General features: G+C 45.8%; 2 protein-coding genes across 2 annotated transcripts in view; both read right to left on the bottom strand.

Moving 5' to 3' along the window:
- LOC139749583 (serine protease inhibitor 88Ea-like) overlaps positions 1 to 2,292 on the bottom strand; it is a 142,067-nt gene extending 139,775 nt beyond the window's left edge. The window contains exon 1 of the mRNA XM_071663654.1: positions 2,195 to 2,292. Coding sequence (XP_071519755.1) covers positions 2,195 to 2,277 — 83 coding nt within the window. The 5' untranslated portion in view covers positions 2,278 to 2,292. The remainder of the gene's footprint in view (positions 1 to 2,194) is intronic.
- A 16-nt stretch (positions 2,293 to 2,308) lies between these two features.
- On the bottom strand, positions 2,309 to 24,536 carry LOC139749582 (iripin-2-like). Its single transcript, XM_071663653.1, has 6 exons — positions 24,416 to 24,536; positions 15,261 to 15,764; positions 14,390 to 14,787; positions 12,702 to 12,925; positions 8,116 to 8,263; positions 2,309 to 5,661 (listed from the first exon to the last, which is right to left on the bottom strand). Exons 2-6 carry the CDS (start codon positions 15,746 to 15,748, stop codon positions 5,480 to 5,482), a joined length of 1,440 nt encoding a protein of 479 aa, XP_071519754.1. The 5' UTR covers positions 15,749 to 15,764; positions 24,416 to 24,536; the 3' UTR covers positions 2,309 to 5,479.
- Between the last annotated feature and the right edge of the window lie 235 nt (positions 24,537 to 24,771).

Genomic DNA, 24,771 nt, shown 5'->3' with positions numbered 1-24,771 from the left:
CCCCATACACATGTACATACACACGTCCACACACGCAAATATACATACCTACACAGCTTTCCATGGTTTACCCCAGACGCTTCACATGCCTTGATTCAATCCACTGACAGCACGTCAACCCCTGTATACCACATGACTCCAATTCACTCTATTCCTTGCCCTCCTTTCACCCTCCTGCATGTTCAGGCCCCGATCACACAAAATCTTTTTCACTCCATCTTTCCACCTCCAATTTGGTCTCCCTCTTCTCCTCGTTCCCTCCACCTCCGACACATATATCCTCTTGGTCAATCTCTCCTCACTCATTCTCTCCATGTGCCCAAACCATTTCAAAACACCCTCTTCTGCTCTCTCAACCACGCTCTTTTTATTTCCACACATCTCTCTTACCCTTACGTTACTTACTCGATCAAACCACCTCACACCACACATTGTCCTCAAACATCTCATTTCCAGCACATCCATCCTCCTGCGCACATCTCTATCCATAGCCCACGCCTCGCAACCATACAACATTGTTGGAACCACTATTCCCTCAAACATACCCATTTTCGCTTTCCGAGATAATGTTCTCGACTTCCACACATTTTTCAAGGCTCCCAAAATTTTCGCCCCCTCCCCCACCCTATGATCCACTTCCGCTTCCATGGTTCCATCCGCTGACAGATCCACTCCCAGATATCTAAAACACTTCACTTCCTCCAGTTTTTCTCCATTCAAACTCACCTCCCAATTGACTTGACCCTCACCCCTACTGTACCTAATAACCTTGCTCTTATTCACATTTACTCTCAACTTTCTTCTTCCACACACTTTACCAAACTCAGTCACCAGCTTCTGCAGTTTCTCACATGAATCAGCCACCAGTGCTGTATCATCAGCGAACAACAACTGACTCACTTCCCAAGCTCTCTCATCCCCAACAGACTTCATACTTGCCCCTCTTTCCAGGACTCTTGCATTTACCTCCCTTACAACCCCATCCATAAACAAATTAAACAACCATGGAGACATCACACACCCCTGCCGCAAACCTACATTCACTGAGAACCAATCACTTTCCTCTCTTCCTACACGTACACATGCCTTACATCCTCGATAAAAACTTTTCACTGCTTCTAACAACTTGCCTCCCACACCATATATTCTTAATACCTTCCACAGAGCATCTCTATCAACTCTATCATATGCCTTCTCCAGATCCATAAATGCTACATACAAATCCATTTGCTTTTCTAAGTATTTCTCACATACATTCTTCAAAGCAAACACCTGATCCACACATCCTCTACCACTTCTGAAACCGCACTGCTCTTCCCCAATCTGATGCTCTGTACATGCCTTCACCCTCTCGATCAATACCCTCCCATATAATTTACCAGGAATACTCAACAAACTTATACCTCTGTAATTTGAGCACTCACTCTTATCCCCTTTGCCTTTGTACAATGGCACTATGCACGCATTCCGCCAATCCTCAGGCACCTCACCATGAGTCATACATACATTAAATATATATATATATATATATATATATACATATATCCCGTTCTAAGGAGGATACGCCGCGTGGGTACTGCTAAACGATTCAACAATCGTTTCCAAAAATCTGCCTTTTTTTTTTTTTTATCAAAACAGCCGCTTCCTAGAACAGCAGGTCCGTCTGTAGATAACCGGAGATTAACAATATGAGCGCCACTGCCATCTCCCTTCGCAGGGTTAGTGTGCCTTCACAAATGGAGGAATGCAACGCAGGATACCCGGGAAGGGAGCATAGCCTCCCCTGCAACGGAATGCAGACACCATAACTAACATTCACGTACGACGTACTTCGCCAAACATGTGATGGCCCTCCCCACTTCCACACGGACCGTACGACATATAATGATATACTCTTAGATCACGGTGAAGTCCCCTCGTGTGGTGTGGAACTACAGCGATAATAAGGAGTTCCATCGAACGCATATTAATGGGCCTTACACTTGATTTTGTGACGCTCTGTGGACAAGGCTTTGATGATGGGGGAGTTATGGGGATATATATATATATATATATATATATATATATATATATATATATATATATATATATATATATATATATATATATATATATATAAAGCGGAAAACACCTGAAACCAACCACAACGGACTGGAATTCCTAGCTTTGGAAAACGATGACAAAATGCACTTACCTTATAACCAGGGGTAATGGCACCAGCTTAACACCAATAACTGTAGATATTCTTAGTTCATAACCTACAAAGCGTACCTTCATTTCACGACTTTGGAAGAGTTACGTGAAGAGAATCACTTTCATAGCACTCAAATGAGAAGCACAACGCGACCGATCCTTTTTTTTTTTTCTTTTTTTCTATACTTTTCGTGTCTCACTCTTATACCGGAATGGCAAACACTTCAACGATCGAAATTACTTCAAGAATGACAAAATGGTCAACTAAACGTAGCAGCAATTCACTCAAGCTCCGAAAGAAACGGAATCAATTTACCGTGGGGCCTCTAAAGCACGATAAAGATCCCAACTCATCTTCTCACACTTGATGCACTAGTAACTCGCTGTCGGAATGAGGTGAAATTGCGCCAAAGAATAGACAACCATATTACAGTTACATAACTTGCATAAGAGTATCACTATCTATATACCAATCCCTTATTTCCAGTAACTGTACAGTAATGCTTGCTATTAAATCCCTTCTGATCCTATCGAAATGTCTTCCTTCCGTCATGTCAAAACCTTTATACTTATGACGTCACGTTTATGAAATGCGGCAATAATATATACATGTACATATAAAAAGAATTACATATCGGAAAATCATTCGTATTCTATTATTCAAGATAAAAGATGGAAATGTGGACAGTACTGATATACACACTGTTTTATTTCATGACAATAAACCCTCATTTGATCCGACGCCTTACGTCAAGAGGGAATCCTCGGGCCGACGTATTAATACGACGAAATGCTAAAAAAAAAAAATGAAAGTTAATTACGGTGTAATTCGTAATATCTTACAGAAGATATATCTTCAGATTTCATTGTCTCATACATAAATTGACTTTCATTGTCTTTAACTCCACAAATTTCTCTTAAAAATCATACCGCTGCCCGTACTTCCGCGTATAATTCATAAAGCAAAATAGGAATAATAATGCAAATTACGTGTGTGTTCGAGTCCATCTATAAGTATTTACCTGAATGAGTGATATTTCTGTAGTACCACAAATTGTAACTTTACCACTAAAAATAAATATAGTAGATCTAAAAAAAAAAAAAATAAATGGACGCATCGAATCAGGTTCTTACACCATATCCGTAACAGTTCATCCACGGAAATCTATTTCATTATTTAGACCTCATATACATTACTTTCAAACGTCTACCTACAAACCTGAATATGTTGAACACTGTACAGACCACCGGACACACTCCATGTTGAGCCAATTTCCAATAATTAGGTAAAAAAAAAAATAGGGAAAACTATTGCTTGCTTACATTGCGCGCTCCGCCATTTTGGTGTCGCTTTCGACTCCGTTGGGAGGCGTAGGAATGTTATTTGTCAAAGAAATCCTCCACAAAACATGCAAATTATAAAATGTTCTTATAGAGGTAGTGAGACAAACTGCTAGCGCCATACTTCAGCCACATTCGGGGGCGATTGTCTCCCTCTTAAGTAGTTAAAAAGGGAGTAAAAGAAGAACAACAGCCTTGGAGATGGGAGGGTACAATGTTAGGGTACAGGAGTCATTGCCAAATTGTAATTTCTGGAAGGATTTGTTCTTCACTGGATGAACCTTTCTTGAACTTCTTTTATAGCGAGGTTATTTTTTTTTTTTTTTTGTGTGTGTGTGTGTGTGTAATACGTACAGCGTTTGTACGTACGTAGATTAAAATGGCAAAACTCATTGACGTGTGGGAGATGGAAGGGGATATTGACATCCACTGCTGCGCCGGCATTACCAACCCTTCCGATGTTTTGAGTCCAGGGCCCCAAGACGTTTTCTGTAAGGTTGAGTCCAGGACCCCAAGACGTTTTCTTTAAGGCTGCATCCAGGACCCCAAGACGTTTTCTTTAAGGTTAAATCCAAGACCTCAAGACGTTTTCTTTAAGGCTGCATCCAGGACCCCAAGACGTTTTCTTTAAGGTTAAATCCAGGACCCCAAGACGTTTTCTTTAAGGTTAAATACCCTCTTAAAAAAAAAAAAAAAGATATGGATGTTCAACCAGTTCATTTGGAGTGTGCTTCCGGGCCGGCCGGCCACGGCGTTCGAATCGTGGTCGGGGCAGTCGGCCCACAGTCAACCCCAGCTATTCATCCTCCCGGAGAGATAGGGCGTGTCGGGGGGGGGTTATTTACACCCCCCCCCAAGTTCCCTCATAAAATGCTGGGGGGGGGGAAAAAGAAAGATGGCGGACACTCCGTCAAATAACATATTATGAAAGGAACTGACAATACAAAACCTCGTACACTTTGGCTACAGAATAAAATACATGACAAAAAAAATATGACAAATAAATAATCTATAACTGTCACCTCTTGTAATATTTTCTTTGAAGTAAAATAGCAAAAAAATAATAATTTAATATCACCTCTTGTAATATTTGAAGTAAAATAGCACAAAAATAATAATTTGATATCTTATAATATATATATATATAATGTTTTTGAATATTTGAAAAGGTGTGTGTGTGTGTGTGTGGCTGGCTGTCGACCCAAGTCGTCCTCGGGGCCCCGCTGTGTAGACCCAGGTCGTCCTTGGGGACCTGCTGTCGACCCAGGTCGTCCTCAGAGCCAGCTGTAGACCCAGGTCATCCTCGGGGACCTGCTGTCGACCCAGGTCGTCCTCGGGGACCTGCTGTCGACCATTCGACCCATGCCGTCCTCATGGCCAGCTGTGTAGACCCAAGTCGTCCTCAGAGCCAGCTGTAGACCCAGGTCATCCTCGGGGACCTGCTGTCGACCCAGGTCGTCCTCGGGGACCTGCTGTCGACCCAAGTCGTCCTCGGGGGCCCGCTGTAGACCCAGGTCGTCCTCAGAGCCAGCTGTAGACCCAGGTCATCCTCTGGGGCCCGCTGTAGACCCAGGTCGTCCTCGGGGACCAGCTGTCGACCCAGGTCGTCCTCTAGGGCCCCGCTGTCGACCCAGGTCGTCCTCAGGGACCCGCTGTCGAGCCAGGTCGTCCTCATGGGCCCGCTGTCGACCCAGGTCGTCCTCTGGGGCCCCCGCTGTCGACCCAGGTCGTCCTCTGGGGCCCCCGCTGACGACCCAGGTCGTCCTCCTCCCGCTGTCGACCCAGGTCGTCCTCCTCCCGCTGTCGACCCAGGTCGTCCTCCTCCCGCTGACGACCCAGGTCGTCCTCCTCCCGCTGTCGACCCAGGTCGTCCTCCTCCCGCTGTCGACCCAGGTCGTCCTCCTCCCGCTGTCGACCCAGGTCGTCCTCCTCCCGCTGTCGACGCCTAGGTCGTCGTGGGGACCTGTTGTGCACGCCTGGGGAACCTGACAGCCCCGGTGGGCCCGGAGTCGGGCCCGCTGTACACGCCCGTGATGATGGGTAGACCCATCTGGTCGTCGACCAGCACGAAGATGAACGGTCGATCACACGTGAACTTGGTGGGCCCTACGCGCGTCCCCAGCACGCCTGCAACGGAGAGTGTCCCCAGGTGGAGGTTCAGTGTCCCCAGGTGGGGGTTCAGTGTCCCCAGGTGGGGGTTCAGTGTCCCCAGGTGGGGGTTCAGTGTCCCCAGGTGGGGGTTCAGTGTCCCCAGGTGGGGGTTCAGTGTCCCCAGGTGGGGGTTGAGTGTCCCCAGGTGGGGGTTCAGTGTCCCCAGGTGGGGGTTCAGTGTCCCCAGGTGGGGGTTCAGTGTCCCCAGGTGGGGGTTCAGTGTCCCCAGGTGGGGGTTGACCCCAAGTGACCTTAAATTACCCAAGGGATTTCTAACTGGCTGATCGCACACACACACCCTACAAATATCAAACGAATGACCCCTACATGACCTAATACTGACCCTACGTAGCCCTAATAAACCCTAGATGACCCTACGTAGCCCTAATAAACCCTAGATGACCCTACGTAGCCCTAATAAACCCTAGATGACCCTACGTAGCCCTAATAAACCCTAGATGATCCAAACTAGCCCATGGTGACCCCAATTGACCCCGGATGATCCTTAATGACTCCCATGTTAGCACACTATACACAGGACTCCAAGCAGGCAGGTCTCATACCACAGGACACCAACTTGAATATCTGTGCGGATGACCTCGCCACAGGATTGGTCAATAGTGACACAGCAACAATGTGACCTATGACGTCCTATTTCTTCCCCCTTTTTTTTTTTATTATCTCTCTGGAGGCCACTGGCAACTACCGCCAAAGAAACTGTGGTTGCCAGTTGCCTCTGGAAATTAACTTTGAACCTTTTAAAGATAGGGGAAAACAAACGAGGAATTATTCTCTTATTATGTCTCTTAAAACTGCAAATAAATTTAAGTCCTTGACTAGGGAATGCATTTAGGGTTATACCTATCGATGAATTTCCCGTACTTCTATTTATTTATTCTATTCATTTTGCTTTGTCGCTGTCTCCCGCGTTTGCGAGGTAGCGCAAGGAAACAGACGAAAGAAATGGCCCAACCCACCCCCCATACACATGTATATACATACACGTCCACACACGCAAATATACCTACCTATACATCTCAATGTACACATATATATACACACACAGACATATACATATATACACATGTACATAATTCATACTGTCCGCCTTTATCTATTCCCATCGCCACCTCGCTACACATGGAATAACATCCCCCTCCCCCCTCATGTGTGCGAGGTAGCGCTAGGAAAAGACAACAAAGGCCCCATTCGTTCACACTCAGTCTCTAACTGTCATGTAATAATTCCCGAAACCACAGCTCCCTTTCCACATCCAGGCCCCACACAACTTTCCATGGTTTACCCCAGACGCTTCACATGCCCTGATTCAATCCACTGACAGCACGTCGACCCTGGTATACCACATCGATCCAATTCACTCTATTCCTTGACCGCCTTTCACCCTCCTGCATGTTCAGGCCCCGATCACTCAAAATCTTTTTCACTCCATCTTTCCACCTCCAATTTGGTGTCCCACTTTTCCTTGTTCCCTCCACCTCCGACACATATATCCTCTTGGTCAATCTTTCCTCACTCATTCTCTCCATGTGCCCAAACCATTTCAAAACACGATCTTCTGCTCTCTCAACCACGCTCTTTTTATTTCCACACATCTCTCTTAACCTTACGTTACTTACTCGATCAAACCACCTCACACCACATATTGTCCTCAAACATCTCATTTCCAGCACATCCACCCTCCTGCGCACAACTCTATCCATAGCCCACGCCTCGCAACCATACAACATTGGTGGAACCACTATTCATTCAAACATACCCATTTTTGCTTTCCGAGATAATGTTCTCGACTTCCAAACATTCTTCAAGGCTCCCAGGATTTTCGCCCCCTCCCCCACCCTATGATTCACTTCCGCTTCCATGGTTCTAACGGCTGCCAGATCCACTCCCAGATATCTAAAACACTTTACTTCCTCCAGTTTTTCTCCATTCAAACTTACCTCCCAATTTACTTGACCCTCAACCCTACTATACCTAATAACCTTGCTCTTATTCACATTTACTCTTAACTTTCTTCTTTCACACACTTTACCAAACTCAGTCACCAGCTTCTGCAGTTTCTCACATGAATCAGCCACCAGCGCTGTATCATCAGCGAACAACAACTGACTCACTTCCCAAGCTCTCTCATCCCCAACAGACTGCATACTTGCCCCTCTTTCCAAAACTCTTGCATTCACCTCCCTAACAACCCCATCCATAAACAAATTAAACTCCATCAACGGTGTTGCGTTTCTCAAAATTTCAAATCAATACCCGACTTCATATTTCTTTTTCTGTATATCCGTCCAGTAGAACATTGAACGCCCTCAAATACCACGCGTCAGGGCTCGAACCCTGGCTCCTCAACTCTAAGAAAAATAAATAAAGGTGGATCGAATACACAGAAATATAGTTGCTGAACTGACTCACCTGTAGCGCCTGCTGCCACTGTGCCTTCTTCAGTCACCCGGACGGTGGCTTGGTGTATGACCGAGTTCAACCTCACGTTTCCCTGGACGAAGGCCTCCAAGTCGGCAGTGTGGGTGAACAGGTCAGTCACGCCCAGCTGCCCCAACACCTGCAATGTCAAGCCATATTCCCCCAACCCCCACCGGGAGAAGGAGTTTTATTACGGACAATACTAGCTCTCTGACCCCCTCTACCTGGCCACCACCACCGAGATGCAAGGGGGTTAAGTGGCAAGGTTTAGTGGTACTCAGTGTCCCATCTGTAGCCCCAGCCACAGTGGCACTAGCTCCCAGTTCGGATTTATGTACAGGTGTTCGTGTGTGTGTGTGTGTGTGTGTGTGTGTGTGTGTGTGTGTGTGTGTGTGTGTGTGTGTGTGTTCAACATACACGTCTTCATCCATGTGTATATACATACATATGTGTTGTATACCTGTGTATGAATACATAAAGACACACTGTGCATTGCTAAGTACACACATACGTGTATAAGGCTCATGTACACCTTTGTGTACGTACATAAGTGTCAGATATTTACACTTTGTGTATGCATCAGACATGAACACATGTATACATACAGCTCATAGACCCATACATACGTAAATATGCCCTGGACACATCACGGGTATACATGCAAATTTACGATACACATACACAAAACTGCCAGACCTATGTGTTGTACCAGTGCATATATATATATATATATATATATATATATATATATATATATATATATATATATATATATATATATATAGGAAAGGATCACAATTTTGCGCGTGATCAAGATATTCCTATGAGTCCACAGGGAAAATGAAACACGAAAAGTTTTGGACAATCACATGTTTACCAAATGGCGTCTTAGCTTCGTCTCTTCGATGTATATCAACTGACTGTTATATTTCTCTCTTGTGTCTTCCCTGATGATGTGATTATTACACGAAAGTGCACTTGGGAACTTTTCGTGTTCCATTTTCCCCGTGGACTCATGGGAATATATATTTTTTTTTTTTTTTTTTTTTTTATACTTTGTCGCTGTCTCCCGCGTTTGCGAGGTAGCGCAAGGAAACAGACGAAAGAAATGGCCCAACCCCCCCCCCCCCCCCCATACACATGTACATACACACGTCCACACACGCAAATATACATACCTACACAGCTTTCCATGGTTTACCCCAGACGCTTCACATGCCTTGATTCAATCCACTGACAGCACGTCAACCCCTGTATACCACATGACTCCAATTCACTCTATTCCTTGCCCTCCTTTCACCCTCCTGCATGTTCAGGCCCCGATCACACACAATCTTTTTCACTCCATCTTTCCACCTCCAATTTGGTCTCCCTCTTCTCCTCGTTCCCTCCACCTCCGACACATATATCCTCTTGGTCAATCTCTCCTCACTCATTCTCTCCATGTGCCCAAACCATTTCAAAACACCCTCTTCTGCTCTCTCAACCACGCTCTTTTTATTTCCACACATCTCTCTTACCCTTACGTTACTTACTCGATCAAACCACCTCACACCACACATTGTCCTCAAACATCTCATTTCCAGCACATCCATCCTCCTGCGCACATCTCTATCCATAGCCCACGCCTCGCAACCATACAACATTGTTGGAACCACTATTCCCTCAAACATACCCATTTTCGCTTTCCGAGATAATGTTCTCGACTTCCACACATTTTTCAAGGCTCCCAAAATTTTCGCCCCCTCCCCCACCCTATGATCCACTTCCGCTTCCATGGTTCCATCCGCTGACAGATCCACTCCCAGATATCTAAAACACTTCACTTCCTCCAGTTTTTCTCCATTCAAACTCACCTCCCAATTGACTTGACCCTCACCCCTACTGTACCTAATAACCTTGCTCTTATTCACATTTACTCTCAACTTTCTTCTTCCACACACTTTACCAAACTCAGTCACCAGCTTCTGCAGTTTCTCACATGAATCAGCCACCAGCGCTGTATCATCAGCGAACAACAACTGACTCACTTCCCAAGCTCTCTCATCCCCAACAGACTTCATACTTGCCCCTCTTTCCAGGACTCTTGCATTTACCTCCCTTACAACCCCATCCATAAACAAATTAAACAACCATGGAGACATCACACACCCCTGCCGCAAACCTACATTCACTGAGAACCAATCACTTTCCTCTCTTCCTACACGTACACATGCCTTACATCCTCGATAAAAACTTTTCACTGCTTCTAACAACTTGTCTCCCACACCATATATTCTTAATACCTTCCACAGAGCATCTCTATCAACTCTATCATATGCCTTCTCCAGATCCATAAATGCTACATACAAATCCATTTGCTTTTCTAAGTATTTCTCACATACATTCTTCAAAGCAAACACCTGATCCACACATCCTCTACCACTTCTGAAACCGCACTGCTCTTCCCCAATCTGATGCTCTGTACATGCCTTCACCCTCTCGATCAATACCCTCCCATATAATTTACCAGGAATACTCAACAAACTTATACCTCTGTAATTTGAGCACTCACTCTTATCCCCTTTGCCTTTGTACAATGGCACTATGCACGCATTCCGCCAATCCTCAGGCACCTCACCATGAGTCATACATACATTAAATAACCTTACCAACCAGTCAACAATACAGTCACCCCCCTTTTTTAATAAATTCCACTGCAATACCATCCAAACCTGCTGCCTTGCCGGCTTTCATCTTCCGCAAAGCTTTTACTACCTCTTCTCTGTTTACCAAATCATTTTCCCTAACCCTCTCACTTTGCACACCACCTCGACCAAAACACCCTATATCTGCCACTCTGTCATCAGACACATTCAACAAACCTTCAAAATACTCATTCCATCTCCTTCTCACATCACCGCTACTTGTTATCACCTCCCCATTTGCGCCCTTCACTGAAGTTCCCATTTGCTCCCTTGTCTTACGCACCCTATTTACCTCCTTCCAGAACATCTTTTTATTCTCCCTAAAATTTACTGATAGTCTCTCACCCCAACTCTCATTTGCCCTTTTTTTCACCTCTTGCACCTTTCTCTTGACCTCCTGTCTCTTTCTTTTATATATATACATATATATATATATATATATATATATATATATATATATATATATATATATATATATATATATATATATATATATAGGAATAGAGTGAATTGGAGCGATGTGGTATACCGGGGTTGACGTGCTGTCAGTGGATTGAAGCAAGGCATGTGAAGCGTCTGGGGTAAACCATGGAAAGCTGTGTAGGTATGTATATTTGCGTGTGTGGACGTATGTATATACATGTGTATGGGGGGGGGGGGTTGGGCCATTTCTTTCGTCTGTTTCCTTGCGCTACCTCGCAAACGCGGGAGACAGCGACAAAGTATAATAATAAAAATAAAAAAAAATATATATATATATATATACACACACACTAGTTCTAAGCACATATGTATCTTTTCTAAGCTGAATTCCCCCGCGCCCAGCTATGCAAGAAAAGTTCTCATACACGTTCATGCTCCAAATAAAATGCAAGACCAAAGACATGTCAGGGAAGAGAAAAAAAAAATAAAACCCAAGACGTTTAAATGAAATATAACCTTCCTCTTAAGAAAAGGTGGGGAGGTAGGACACGAGAAAGTTAGAAAATTGCTAGGGTTTATCAATGTAAGGGAAGAAGTAGAAATCAAAACAACGCCCGGCTCCCCCCCCCCCCACACACACACACACGTACTCCATGTGTGTGTGTGTGTGTGTGTGTGTGTGTGTTCCATAGAAAACACCAGTCAAACGTGTACACACACCCTAATGTACGTATGTGTGTGTGTATACAAACCAGCACCACTACCAGCAGTCACACGTGTACACACACACCAGTGTACGTGAGTGTGTATGTATACGACAAGCCACCACCACCATTCACATGTATACACACACCAATGTGTGTGTGCGTGTGTGCGAATGCGTGTGTGTGTGTACATTGCAAATCAGCAGTCACACAGGTACACACACCAATGTACGTGTGTATGTGTACAAGCCAGCAGTCTCATGTATACACACGAATGTACGCGCGTGTGTGTGTGTGTGTATACACTACAAATCAGCAGTCACACATGTACACACCAATGTACAAGACACGTGTACACACACCAATGTGAGTGTGTATGCGTGTGTGTCTACACCACAAACCAGCAGTCGCACATGTACACACACCAATGTGCGCGCGCGTCTGTGCACATGTGTGCATGTGTGTATGTGTACCACCAACCAGCAGTCACACACACATGTACACACACCAATGTGTGCGCGCGCGCGTGTGTATGCATGTGTGTATGTACACCACCAACCAGTAGTCATACACACACATGTACACACACCAATGTGTACGCGCACGCGTGTGTATGCATATGTGTATGTGTATGTACAGCAACAACCAGTAGTCACACACACACACATGTAAACACACCAATGTGTACGCGCGCGCGTGTGTATGCGTGTATGTGTAGCACCAACCAGTAGTCACACACACACACATGTAAACACACACCCACCTGTTTCAGCTGCTCGTCGACCCTGGACGTGATGGAGAACCTTGGTATGGCCACCTGCACCTCGGCGTGGACTGCGCTCCCCCTGGCCTGCTCCACCTTCTTCCTGCTCAGGTTGGCCACTACCTCCTCCACCCTCACCCCAGCCATCGGCAGGAGCACCAGGAGGGAGAAGCCCCTCTCGTACGGCAGCTCCACCAACGTGGCCCCCATCTGGACAGCTGGCGCTGTGGGAGAGGGAGGGAAAGAGAGAGAGAGGTGTGTGAGTGGTGCTGTGGAGAGGGAGGGAGAGAGAGGTGTGTGAGTGGTGCTGTGGGGGAGGGAGGGAAAGAGAGAGGTGTGTGGGTGTGGGTGGAGGAGGAGGGAAAAAACACCCAAGGGGGAAAAAAACACCCAAGGGGGGAAAAAAACACCCAAGGGGGAAAAAAAACCCAAGGGGGGAAAAAAACACCCAAGGGGGAAAAAAACACCCAAGGGGGAAAAAAAGACCCAAGGGGGGGAAAAAAACACCCAAGGGGGAAAAAAACACCCAAGGGGGAAAAAAACACCCAAGGGGGAAAAAAAACACCCAAGGGGGAAAAAAACACCCAAGGGGGAAAAAAACACCCAAGGGGGAAAAAAAACACCCAAGGGGGAAAAAAAACACCCAAGGGGGAAAAAAAACACCCAAGCGGTGGTGGCTTCATGCGCCTTTGAAAGACGTGTTGCCGGCCAGCCGGAGAGAGAGAGAGAGAGAGAGAGAGAGAGAGAGAGAGAGAGAGAGAGAGAGAGAGACCTGTGTTGGCGAGGTAGCTAATCCACCCCCTCCCCCCTTTGATGGCAGGTTTTCGAACCGCTACCGTGTTCGTGTGGCGCCCGCCCGGCAACTCTAACCACCACTTGGCTTGGAGAGGTGGGGAGTTGCGTGGTTCCATGGCCTAGCGATTGGCGTCCAAAAGCTCACACACACACACGCGCGTATCTTATAGGTTCGAATCCTGCTGTCAAAGAAGGAGGATGGAGGGGGGGGGGGCTGGACCCCCTTCTTGTATTTCAATTTCTAAAAGAAGGAACAGAAGCCCAGAAGGGGCCAGACGGGGAGTGCTTATCCTCCTCGAGGGATCAGGCCTGGGGTGTCTAAATGTGTGTGGATGTAACCAAGATAAGAGAGAAGAGATAGGTAGTATGTTTGAGGAAAGAAACCTGGATGTTGTGACTCTGAGTGAAACGAAGTTCAAGGGTGAAGGGGAAGAATGATTTGGCAAAGTCTTAGGGGTAAAGTCAGGGGTTGGCGAGAAGAGAAGAGCTAAGGAAGGAGTAGCACTACTCCTGAAGCAGAAGTTGTGGGAGTGTGTGATGAAAGGGTAATTAAGTAAGTTCTAAAATGATGCAAAAATGAAAGTGGGCGAAAGGTGGGTGATTATTAGCGCTTATGCACCTGGCCATAAGAAGACAGATCATGAGAAGGGCAAGTGTTTTGAGAGCAGCTGAGCAAGTGTTTTAGCAATCACTAGACTGAACCAGGGCATGTCAAACGTCTAGGGTAAACCATGGAAAGGTCTGGGGGGGGGGGGGGTCCTGGATAAGGGGAGCTGTGGTTTCGGTGCATTAAACACACAACGACAGCTTGAGAATGGACGTGGGCCTTTTCCTTCGTCTGTTCCTGGCGCTACCCTCGCTAACACGGGGAAACAGCCATCAGTGGAACTCACCGTACTTGAACATGTCCACGACCGTCATCATCGGGACCCTGACGTCACCCCCCGCGCTGGCGTGGAAGGGCCTGAGCTCCGTGCGCTCCTCCGGGAAGATCGTCTTCCAACGCCCCTTGAAGAAGACGGCGTTGAGGAGCAAGAACTCCACGTCGGTCAGGATCGCCGCGTTGACCAGGTCCGTGATCTCGCCGTGGGTCGCACGGCTCACGACGGCGTTGATCTGGTCGGCCGCCAGGGCGGGGCTCCCGAAATCCAGGGTCTCCATCTCCGGCAGGGTGTTCCTCAGGCAGGGGTCGAGTCTGAGGTGCTGGGCGAAGTAAGCCTTGTTCGTGCTGACGAAGGTAGTGGTCGTGGCGCCCCCTCCCTGCCCTGTAGCTGACCGTCCACCGACCAACCTGTAGAGGCGATCCATATACCGGAATGACGTGAGGACTTGGGCCTAGTGATGATTTGGAGTGCTACAACCTAACCTAACCTAACCACTTGGGGGGCGTTCACAACCTCTGGCTTCGTCACACACACACACACACACACACATCTCTCTCTCTCTCTCTCTCTCTCTCTCTCTCTCTCTCTCTCTCTCTCTCTCTCTCTCTCTCTCTCTCTCTCTATCTATTTATCTCTCTCTCTCTCTCTCTCTCTCTCTCTCTCTCTCTCTCTCTCTCTATCTATCTATCTATCTATCTATCTATCTATCTATCCACCTATCTATTTATCTATCTCTATCCATCTCTCTCTCTCTCTCTCTCTCTCTCTCTCTCTCTCTCTCTCTCTCTCTCTCTCTCTCTCTCCATCTCTCCTCTCTCTCTCTCTCTCTCTCTCTCTCTCTCTCTCTCTCTCTCTCTCTCTCTCTCTCTCTCTCTCTCACCTCTCCTGCAGGGACTGCCAGTTGGTGAAGGTGGTGGTCTTGGCGGAGAGGCGCAAGGCCTGCGCCAGCTGCGCCCTCGTCGAGCCCTTGGAGCCGAAGAAGGCGAGGCAGAGGGCGCTCCACACGCTGTACGGCGACAACACCAAGCTCTCTTCCACCCCGCGGGTCGCCACCACCTTCTTGAAGAGGTTCAGGCCGAACTTGCCCACGCCCTTGGGGAAACTGGCCTCGATTCCCCGGTTCGTCTCCCAGTAGAAGCAGCGGTCGAGGCTCGCGCCACACAAGGGCGCCTGGAGGAGGAGGAGGAGGAGGACCAACGTCGCTAGGAGGAGGAGGAGTGGAGGACGAAGTGGGGCGCAGCGGAGGAGTGGAGGACGAGGTGGGTTGGCGTGGAGGAGTGGAGGACGAGGAGGTGGGGCGCCGGCGCGGAGGAGTAGAGGACGAGGAGGTGGGGCGTCGGCGCGGAGGAGACGGGAAGGCGTCGTCATGATCGAGGTGACAAGTCTGCAAAGAAGACCCCCAAAGATGCAAATTACCAGTTAAACCTTCAGCGTCCTGTCGTCGTGGTCGAGGTGACAAGTCTGCAAAAACAAGACCCCAAGACGCAAATTACCAGTTAACAAAGATGCAAATGGCCAGTTCAACCCTTCAGCGTCCTATCACACACTCGCACGTAATATAATTCAATTCTAGTATTCCCATCTTACGTGTCTCGCATTAAACGCTACGACAATGCGTGAGTGAATGAAATGAATCCCCATTTTCCCGCCGAAGGAGAGAGAGAGAGAGAGTGGTACTGTCACTGACGTGGGGTTCTTCATCCCTCCCCCATGGTACTGTCACTGACGTGGGGTTGTTTGCTTAATACAACCCAACATACGTGCAGTTTTCTTCCTGGCAAATTGGAAATTGAGGAAAGGGCGTTCCCTCTCCACAACCCGGCGTTCCTTCCCTCTCCACAACCCGGCGTTCCTTCCCTCTCCACAACCCGGCGTTCCTTCCCTCTCCACAACCCGGCGTTCCTTCCCTCTCCACAACCCGGGCGTTCCTTCCCTCTCCACAACCAGGACGTTCCTTCCCTCTCCACAACCCGGCGTTCCTTCCCTCTCCACAACCCGGGCGTTCGTTCCCTCTCCATAACCCGGCGTTCCCTCTCAACAACCCGGGCGTTCCTTCCCTCTCCACAACCCGGCGTTCCCTCCCTCTCCACAACCCGGGCGTTCCCTCCCTCTCCACAACCCGGGCGTTCCTTCCCTCTCCACAACCCGGCGTTCCCTCTCCACAACCCGGCGTTCCTTCCCTCTCCACAACCCGGCGTTCCTTCCCTCTCCACATCCCGGCGTTCCCTCTCCACAACCCGGCGTTCCTTCCCTCTCCACAACCCGGCGTTCCTTCCCTCTCCACAACCCGGCGTTCCTTCCCTCTCCACAACCCGGCGTTCCTTCCCTCTCCACAACCCGGCGTTCCTTCCCTCTCCACAACCCGGCGTTCCTTCCCTCTCCACAACCCGGCGTTCCTTCCCTCTCCACAACCCGGCGTTCCTTCCCTCTCCACAACCCGGCGTTCCTTCCCTCTCCACAACCCGGCATTCCCTCTCCACAACCCGGCATTCCCTCTCCACAACCCTACCATCCCCTTTCATGTTTACTTTAGGGCACCACCATCTCTACATCATTCTATATCTATGGATTTTATTTCTATCGCTTGTAATAGCATATCATCACAAATAATTATCGCAACTTTGTAAAAAGATAACGATTATCCATAAATAACCCTTAGCAACGGCTACGAAAAACAACCCTTTTACATTAGTCAAACTGGGAAGGTTTAGAAAAAAAACCCTTACCAGTTTAACTAATGTAAAATCATCAAGGTACAAACATTATATATTGTGTAATGTTTGATACCTACCGTCAGTCAAGCATCCAATCTACTATTTACTCACCTCAAAGACTTGGGTCATGAAATTAAGTGGATCAAAGACTTGGGTCATGAAATTAAGTGGATCAAAGACTTGGGTCATGAAATTAAGTGGATCAAAGACTTGGGTCATGAAATTAAGTGGATCAAAGACTTGGGTCATGAAATTAAGTGGATCAAAGACTTGGGTCATGAAATTAAGTGGATCAAAGACTTGGGTCATGAAATTAAGTGGATCAAAGACTTGGGTCATGAAATTAAGTGGATCAAAGACTTGGGTCATGAAATTAAGTGGATCAAAGACTTGGGTCATGAAATTAAGTGGATCAAAGACTAGGGTCATGAAATTAAGTGGATCAAAGACTTGGGTCATGAAATTAAGTGGATCAAAGACTCGGGTCTTGAAATTAAGTGGATCAAAGACTTGGGTCATGAAATTAAGTGGATCAAAGACTTGGGTCATGAAATTAAGTGGATCAAAGACTTGGGTCATGAAATTAAGTGGATCAAAGACTTGGGTCATGAAATTAAGTGGATCAAAGACTTGGGTCATGAAATTAAGTGGATCAAAGACTTGGGTCATGAAATTAAGTGGATCAAAGACTTGGGTCATGAAATTAAGTGGATCAAAGACTTGGGTCACGAAATTGACTGAAGCAGTCATAATAAAGTTATCATATACAATAACTCAGTAATGGACAAAGATATTGTTAAATCATCTCATATCATAGTAAGAGATATTGATATGAATTAAAATGTTGGGTTATATAACCTGGATAACTTTATAAGTATAAAAAGAAAATGTAAATATATTTACATATTTTTTTTTCCCAAAAAGAAGGAACAGAGAAGGGGGCCAGGTGAGGATATTCCCTCAAAGGCCCAGTTCTCTGTTCTTAACGCTACCTCGCTAACGCGGGAAATGGCGAATAGTTTGAACATTTCCCAGAACAGAGGTTAACCTTGGATTGTAACTTGAGTGAGTCAGTGAGCGAGGTCGTTGAAGCTGACCTGTGTCCAAATCCCTTCATCTGTTTCTTCATTCACTCACCTGGGGCCCCGCCCTGTGGCCGCTGGTGTATTGTGTACTCTGGTTCGCTCTTATCTGTGTACTCAGTCCTCCTGACCTGGTCATTATACGAAAGCGTTTGACGCTAGGTATTTCCCGTTTCACTGTGTGGTTTTTACCTGCATATACATATGCATAAAGATAGATAGATAGATAGATAGATAGATAGAGAGAGAGAGAGAGAGAGAGAGAGAGAGAGAGAGAGAGAGAGAGAGAGAGAGAGAGAGAGAGAGAGAGAGAGAGAGAGAGAGAGAGAAATACAGGTGAAGATATGGGCACAGATCACCTTCGACGACCTCACACACACACACACACACACACACACACAAACCTGAGTTTCTCTCGACGACCTCACACACACACACACACACACACACACACACACACACACACACACACACACACACACACACACCTGTCTCTCTCTCCACGACCTCACACACACACACACACACACACACACACACAAACCTGAGTTTCTCTCGACGACCTCACACACACACACACACACACACACACACACACACACACACACACACACACACACACACCTGTGTCTCTCCCTCAGGTATGAAGTGATGGCTTTCTAATCAGACAATAACGTCGGGTACTCCCTCACCTTCATTGCCAGGTGGGAGACGTGTCGTGTTTACCCTACGTAATGGCAGTAGTTCAGCCAGCGCGCGTGCGCTCCACTAGGCTTCCTGCAGTCTAAAATGATTTTAGGAGACATTTAGTTACCGTAACCTTCAATAACACCTTCTATGATCGAGTTCTTCCACACGGAACCACGCCTCTACAGCGCCATTTAAGTATGGTCAATGTTTTATAAAACTATAGTTATTTTACAAAGATTTTTTTGAAGCTTGGGTTTTGCCTCCACTTGACCGCACCGGTTTCGCATCGTATTATAAACACGATCTCTCTCGCTTCTCACAACCACAAAGGTTTGAAATTGATCTCGTGTGTTATCAATGATGTTTCGTTATGTGGTCTGGCAAGAAGCAAGAGCCAGGGATTTATATTATAAATTTTTGGGCTCTTTCCTTGTCATTCTTCCTTGGTAAGAGCTCAGCTTCGTCTTACAAACATAAGTGGGAATTATTTTCTTTTTTTAACTGCCACCCAAGACAGCAGACTTTGAATATTTGGCCCATGCAATGTCGGTCACTACGTGTGTGTATATATATATATATATATATATATATATATATATATATATATATATATATATATATATATATATATATATATTTTTTTTTTTTTTTTTTTTTTTTTTTTTTTTTATACTTTGTCGCTGTCTCCCGCGTTTGCGAGGTAGCGCAAGGAAACAGACGAAAGAAATGGCCCCCCCCCCCCCCATACACATGTACATACACACGTCCACACACGCAAATATACATACCTACACAGCTTTCCATGGTTTACCCCAGACGCTTCACATGCCTTGATTCAATCCACTGCCAGCACGTCAACCCCTGTATACCACATGACTCCAATTCACTCTATTCCTTGCCGTCCTTTCACCCTCCTGCATGTTCAGGCCCCGATCACACAAAATCTTTTTCACTCCATCTTTCCACCTCCAATTTGGTCTCCCTCTTCTCCTCGTTCCCTCCACCTCCGACACATATATCCTCTTGGTCAATCTCTCCTCACTCATTCTCTCCATGTGCCCAAACCATTTCAAAACACCCTCTTCTGCTCTCTCAACCACGCTCTTTTTATTTCCACACATCTCTCTTACCCTTACGTTACTTACTCGATCAAACCACCTCACACCACACATTGTCCTCAAACATCTCATTTCCAGCACATCCATCCTCCTGCGCACATCTCTATCCATAGCCCACGCCTCGCAACCATACAACATTGTTGGAACCACTATTCCCTCAAACATACCCATTTTCGCTTTCCGAGATAATGTTCTCGACTTCCACACATTTTTCAAGGCTCCCAAAATTTTCGCCCCCTCCCCCACCCTATGATCCACTTCCGCTTCCATGGTTCCATCCGCTGACAGATCCACTCCCAGATATCTAAAACACTTCACTTCCTCCAGTTTTTCTCCATTCAAACTCACCTCCCAATTGACTTGACCCTCACCCCTACTGTACCTAATAACCTTGCTCTTATTCACATTTACTCTCAACTTTCTTCTTTCACACACTTTACCAAACTCAGTCACCAGCTTCTGCAGTTTCTCACATGAATCAGCCACCAGCGCTGTATCATCAGCGAACAACAACTGACTCACTTCCCAAGCTCTCTCATCCCCAACAGACTTCATACTTGCCCCTCTTTCCAGGACTCTTGCATTTACCTCCCTTACAACCCCATCCATAAACAAATTAAACAACCATGGAGACATCACACACCCCTGCCGCAAACCTACATTCACTGAGAACCAATCACTTTCCTCTCTTCCTACACGTACACATGCCTTACATCCTCGATAAAAACTTTTCACTGCTTCTAACAACTTGCCTCCCACACCATATATTCTTAATACCTTCCACAGAGCATCTCTATCAACTCTATCATATGCCTTCTCCAGATCCATAAATGCTACATACAAATCCATTTGCTTTTCTAAGTATTTCTCACATACATTCTTCAAAGCAAACACCTGATCCACACATCCTCTACCACTTCTGAAACCGCACTGCTCTTCCCCAATCTGATGCTCTGTACATGCCTTCACCCTCTCGATCAATACCCTCCCATATAATTTACCAGGAATACTCAACAAACTTATACCTCTGTAATTTGAGCACTCACTCTTATCCCCTTTGCCTTTGTACAATGGCACTATGCACGCATTCCGCCAATCCTCAGGCACCTCACCATGAGTCATACATACATTAAATAACCTTACCAACCAGTCAACAATACAGTCACCCCTTTTTTAATAAATTCCACTGCAATACCATCCAAACCTGCTGCCTTGCCGGCTTTCATCTTCCGCAAAGCTTTTACTACCTCTTCTCTGTTTACCAAATCATTTTCCCTAACCCTCTCACTTTGCACACCACCTCGACCAAAACACCCTATATCTGCCACTCTGTCATCAGACACATTCAACAAACCTTCAAAATACTCATTCCATCTCCTTCTCACATCACCGCTACTTGTTATCACCTCCCCATTTGCGCCCTTCACTGAAGTTCCCATTTGCTCCCTTGTCTTACGCACCCTATTTACCTCCTTCCAGAACATCTTTTTATTCTCCCTATACATATTTTCATATGTATATATATGTATGTGTGTGTGTGTGTGTGTATGTGCGTATGTATGTGTATGTGTGTGTGTGTGTATATGTATATATATGTGTATATTATCCCTGGGGATAGGGGTGAAAGAATACTTCCCACGTATTCCTCGCGTGTCGTAGAAAGCGACTAGAGGGGACGGGAGCGGGGGGCCGGAAATCCTCCCCTCCTTGTATTAACTTTCTAAAATGGGAAACAGAAGAAGGAGTCACGCGGGGAGTGATCATCCTCCTCGAAGGCTCAGAGTGGGATGCCTAAATGTGTGTGGATGTAACCAAGATGTGAAAAAAGGAGAGATAGGTAGTATGTTTGAGGAAAGGAACCTGGATGTTTTGGCTCTGAGTGAAACGAAGCTCAAGGGTAAAGGGGAAGAGTGGTTTGGAAATGTCTGGGGAGTGAAGTCAGGGGTTAGTGAGAGGACAAGAGCAAGGGAAGGAGTAGCAATACTCCTGAAACAGGAGTTGTGGGAGTATGTGATAGAATGCAAGAAAGTAAATTCTCGATTAATATGGGTAAAACTGAAAGTTGATGGAGAGAGGTGGGTGATTATTGGTGCATATGCACCTGGGCATGAGAAGAAAGATCATGAGAGGCAAGTGTTTTGGGAGCAGCTAAATGAGTGTGTTAGCGGTTTTGATGCACGAGACCGGGTTATAGTGATGGGTGATTTGAATGCAAAGGTGAGTAATGTGGCAGTTGAGGGAATAATTGGTATGCATGGGGTGTTCAGTGTTGTAAATGGAAATGGTGAAGAGCTTGTAGATTTATGTGCTGAAAAAGGACTGATGATTGGGAATACCTGGTTTAAAAAGCGAGATATACATAAGTATACTTATGTAAGTAGGAGAGATGGCCAGAGAGCGTTATTGGATTACGTGTTAATTGACAGGCGCGCGAAAGAGAGACTTTTGGATGTTAATGTGCTGAGAGGTGCAACTGGAGGGATGTCTGATCATTATCTTGTGGAGGCTAAGGTGAAGATTAGTATGGGTTTTCAGAAAAGAGGAGTGAATGTTGGGGTGAAGAAGGTGGTGAGAGTAAGTGAGCTTGGGAAGGAGACCTGTGTGGGGAAGTACCAGGAGAGACTGTGTACAGAATGGAAAAAGGTGAGAACAATGGAAGTAAGGGGAGTGGGGGAGGAATGGGATGTATTTAGGGAATCAGTGATGGATTGCGCAAAAGATGCTTGTGGCATGAGAAGAGTGGGAGGTGGGCTGTTTAGAAAGGGTAGTGAGTGGTGGGATGAAGAAGTAAGAGTATTAGTGAAAGAGAAGAGAGAGGCATTTGGACGATTTTTGCAGGGAAGAAATGCAATTGAGTGGGAGAAGTATAAAAGAAAGAGACAGGAGGTCAAGAGAAAGGTGCAAGAGGTGAAAAAAAGGGCAAATGAGAGTTGGGGTGAGAGACTATCAGTAAATATATATATATATGGGAATGAATAAAGGCAGACAGTGTGAATTGTGTGCATGTGTATATATGTATATGTCTGTGTGTGTATATATGTGTGTACATTGAGATATATGGGTATGTATATTTGCGTGTGGGGACGTGTATGTATATACATGTGTATGAGGGTGGGTTGGGCCATTTCTTTCGTCTGTTTCCTTGCGCTACCTCGCAAACGCGGGAGACAGCGACAAAGCAAAATAAAAAATAAATTAATATATATATATATATATATATATATATATATATATATATATATATAAAGGGTAAATCTGATAACTGAAGTACTTGTTTGCTCCTAACTATCACCCCCAGAATGAGGGAAAATTTGTGTAAACAGGTACAGTGAGGTTTGGCTACGGCAATAAACAAAGGACGAATCAAACTAAAGACTAATTACTTGACATTGATCTAATGATGATTACCCTGCTTACCACAATGGACACAAATGGGCACTTTCTGGTATTCTCTCAGCGTGTCAGGGTATTCATATATATGTTTACGTGCTGTCAGTGGACCAAACTAGGGCATGTGAGGCGTCTGGGGTCTGGATGTGGTGGATAGGGAGCTGTGGTTTCGGTGCATTACACATGACAGCTTGAGAAGGGATGTGAGCAGATTTGGCCATTTCTGTTCCTGACGCTACCTCACTAACGAGGGAAATAGCGAACGGATGAAAAAAATATATATATATCCTAATTCTTAAGGTAGATTTATTCACTTCAGACGCAATGAACCAAACCTTCCAAAGAATTATAGAGAAATATAAATAATCCAACATAGAAATATCTAACTAAAAACAGAATCAAATAATAATAATAATAATAATAATAATAATAATAATATTATTATTATTATTATTATTATTATTATTATTATTATTATTATTCACAAAAGTTCTCCAAAATTCCATCACAATCGTTCAAAACTGTCACAATTAACCAAAATAATAATCCTAGCGAAAACAAAAACATAAAAAAAAATATAACGAAACAAAAAAAAATCTATCACCAGCCCAAACCATCGATAATATCCAGCAAAACAAGAACAAAAAAAAAAAAGACAGTCACTTATAAATTTGTGACATGATAACGGGACACCATGAATGTTGTATATATATATATATATATATATATATATATATATATATATATATATATATATATATATATATATATATACCCAACAAAACATTAACCGCCAAATTAAACCATATTATCCAATGATCCGACATGAGGAAATGCAATATTCACAATTCACAAAACCAGGAACTACGCTACGCCATTCCAGAACATACCATCTCACATATACCATCACACACACACTACAGCCACCACCCTTCCATAAACAACCACACACAAACCCCACAACAACCCATAAACCACCCCACAACCCATAAACCACCCCACAACCCATAAACCACCCCAAAAACAACATAGGAAACTTGCCTTGGACAGGAGCCCCTGCGAAGTAGAGCGGACCCTCCCGTTGCCCGCTGGTCACTGACGCCGGCCTGGGGTACTGTAGTCAACGACCTCCTCCCTCCCTCCCTCGCTCGCTCACACACTCCCTCCCTACGTCACACCCTCCCTCCCTCACTCCCTTCGTCGCTCTGTCACTCCCTCCCTCTCCTCCCTCCCTCCCTACGTCCCACCCTCCCTCCCTCCCTCACACACTCCCTCCCTCCCTCACACACTCCCTCCCTCCCTCCCTCCCTCTCCTCCCTCCCTCACTCCTTCCCTCCCTCACTCCCTCCCTCGCACCTGGGTCGGTCGGTCCCGTTCCAAGTGACGTCAACTCGTTT

Source organism: Panulirus ornatus, chromosome 7 (genome assembly GCF_036320965.1).
Source record: "Panulirus ornatus isolate Po-2019 chromosome 7, ASM3632096v1, whole genome shotgun sequence".
In the NCBI taxonomy this organism is placed as follows: domain Eukaryota; kingdom Metazoa; phylum Arthropoda; class Malacostraca; order Decapoda; family Palinuridae; genus Panulirus; species Panulirus ornatus.
The sequence above is the reverse complement of the archived record's forward strand: the minus strand, read 5'-3'. Positions and strand labels throughout refer to the sequence as shown.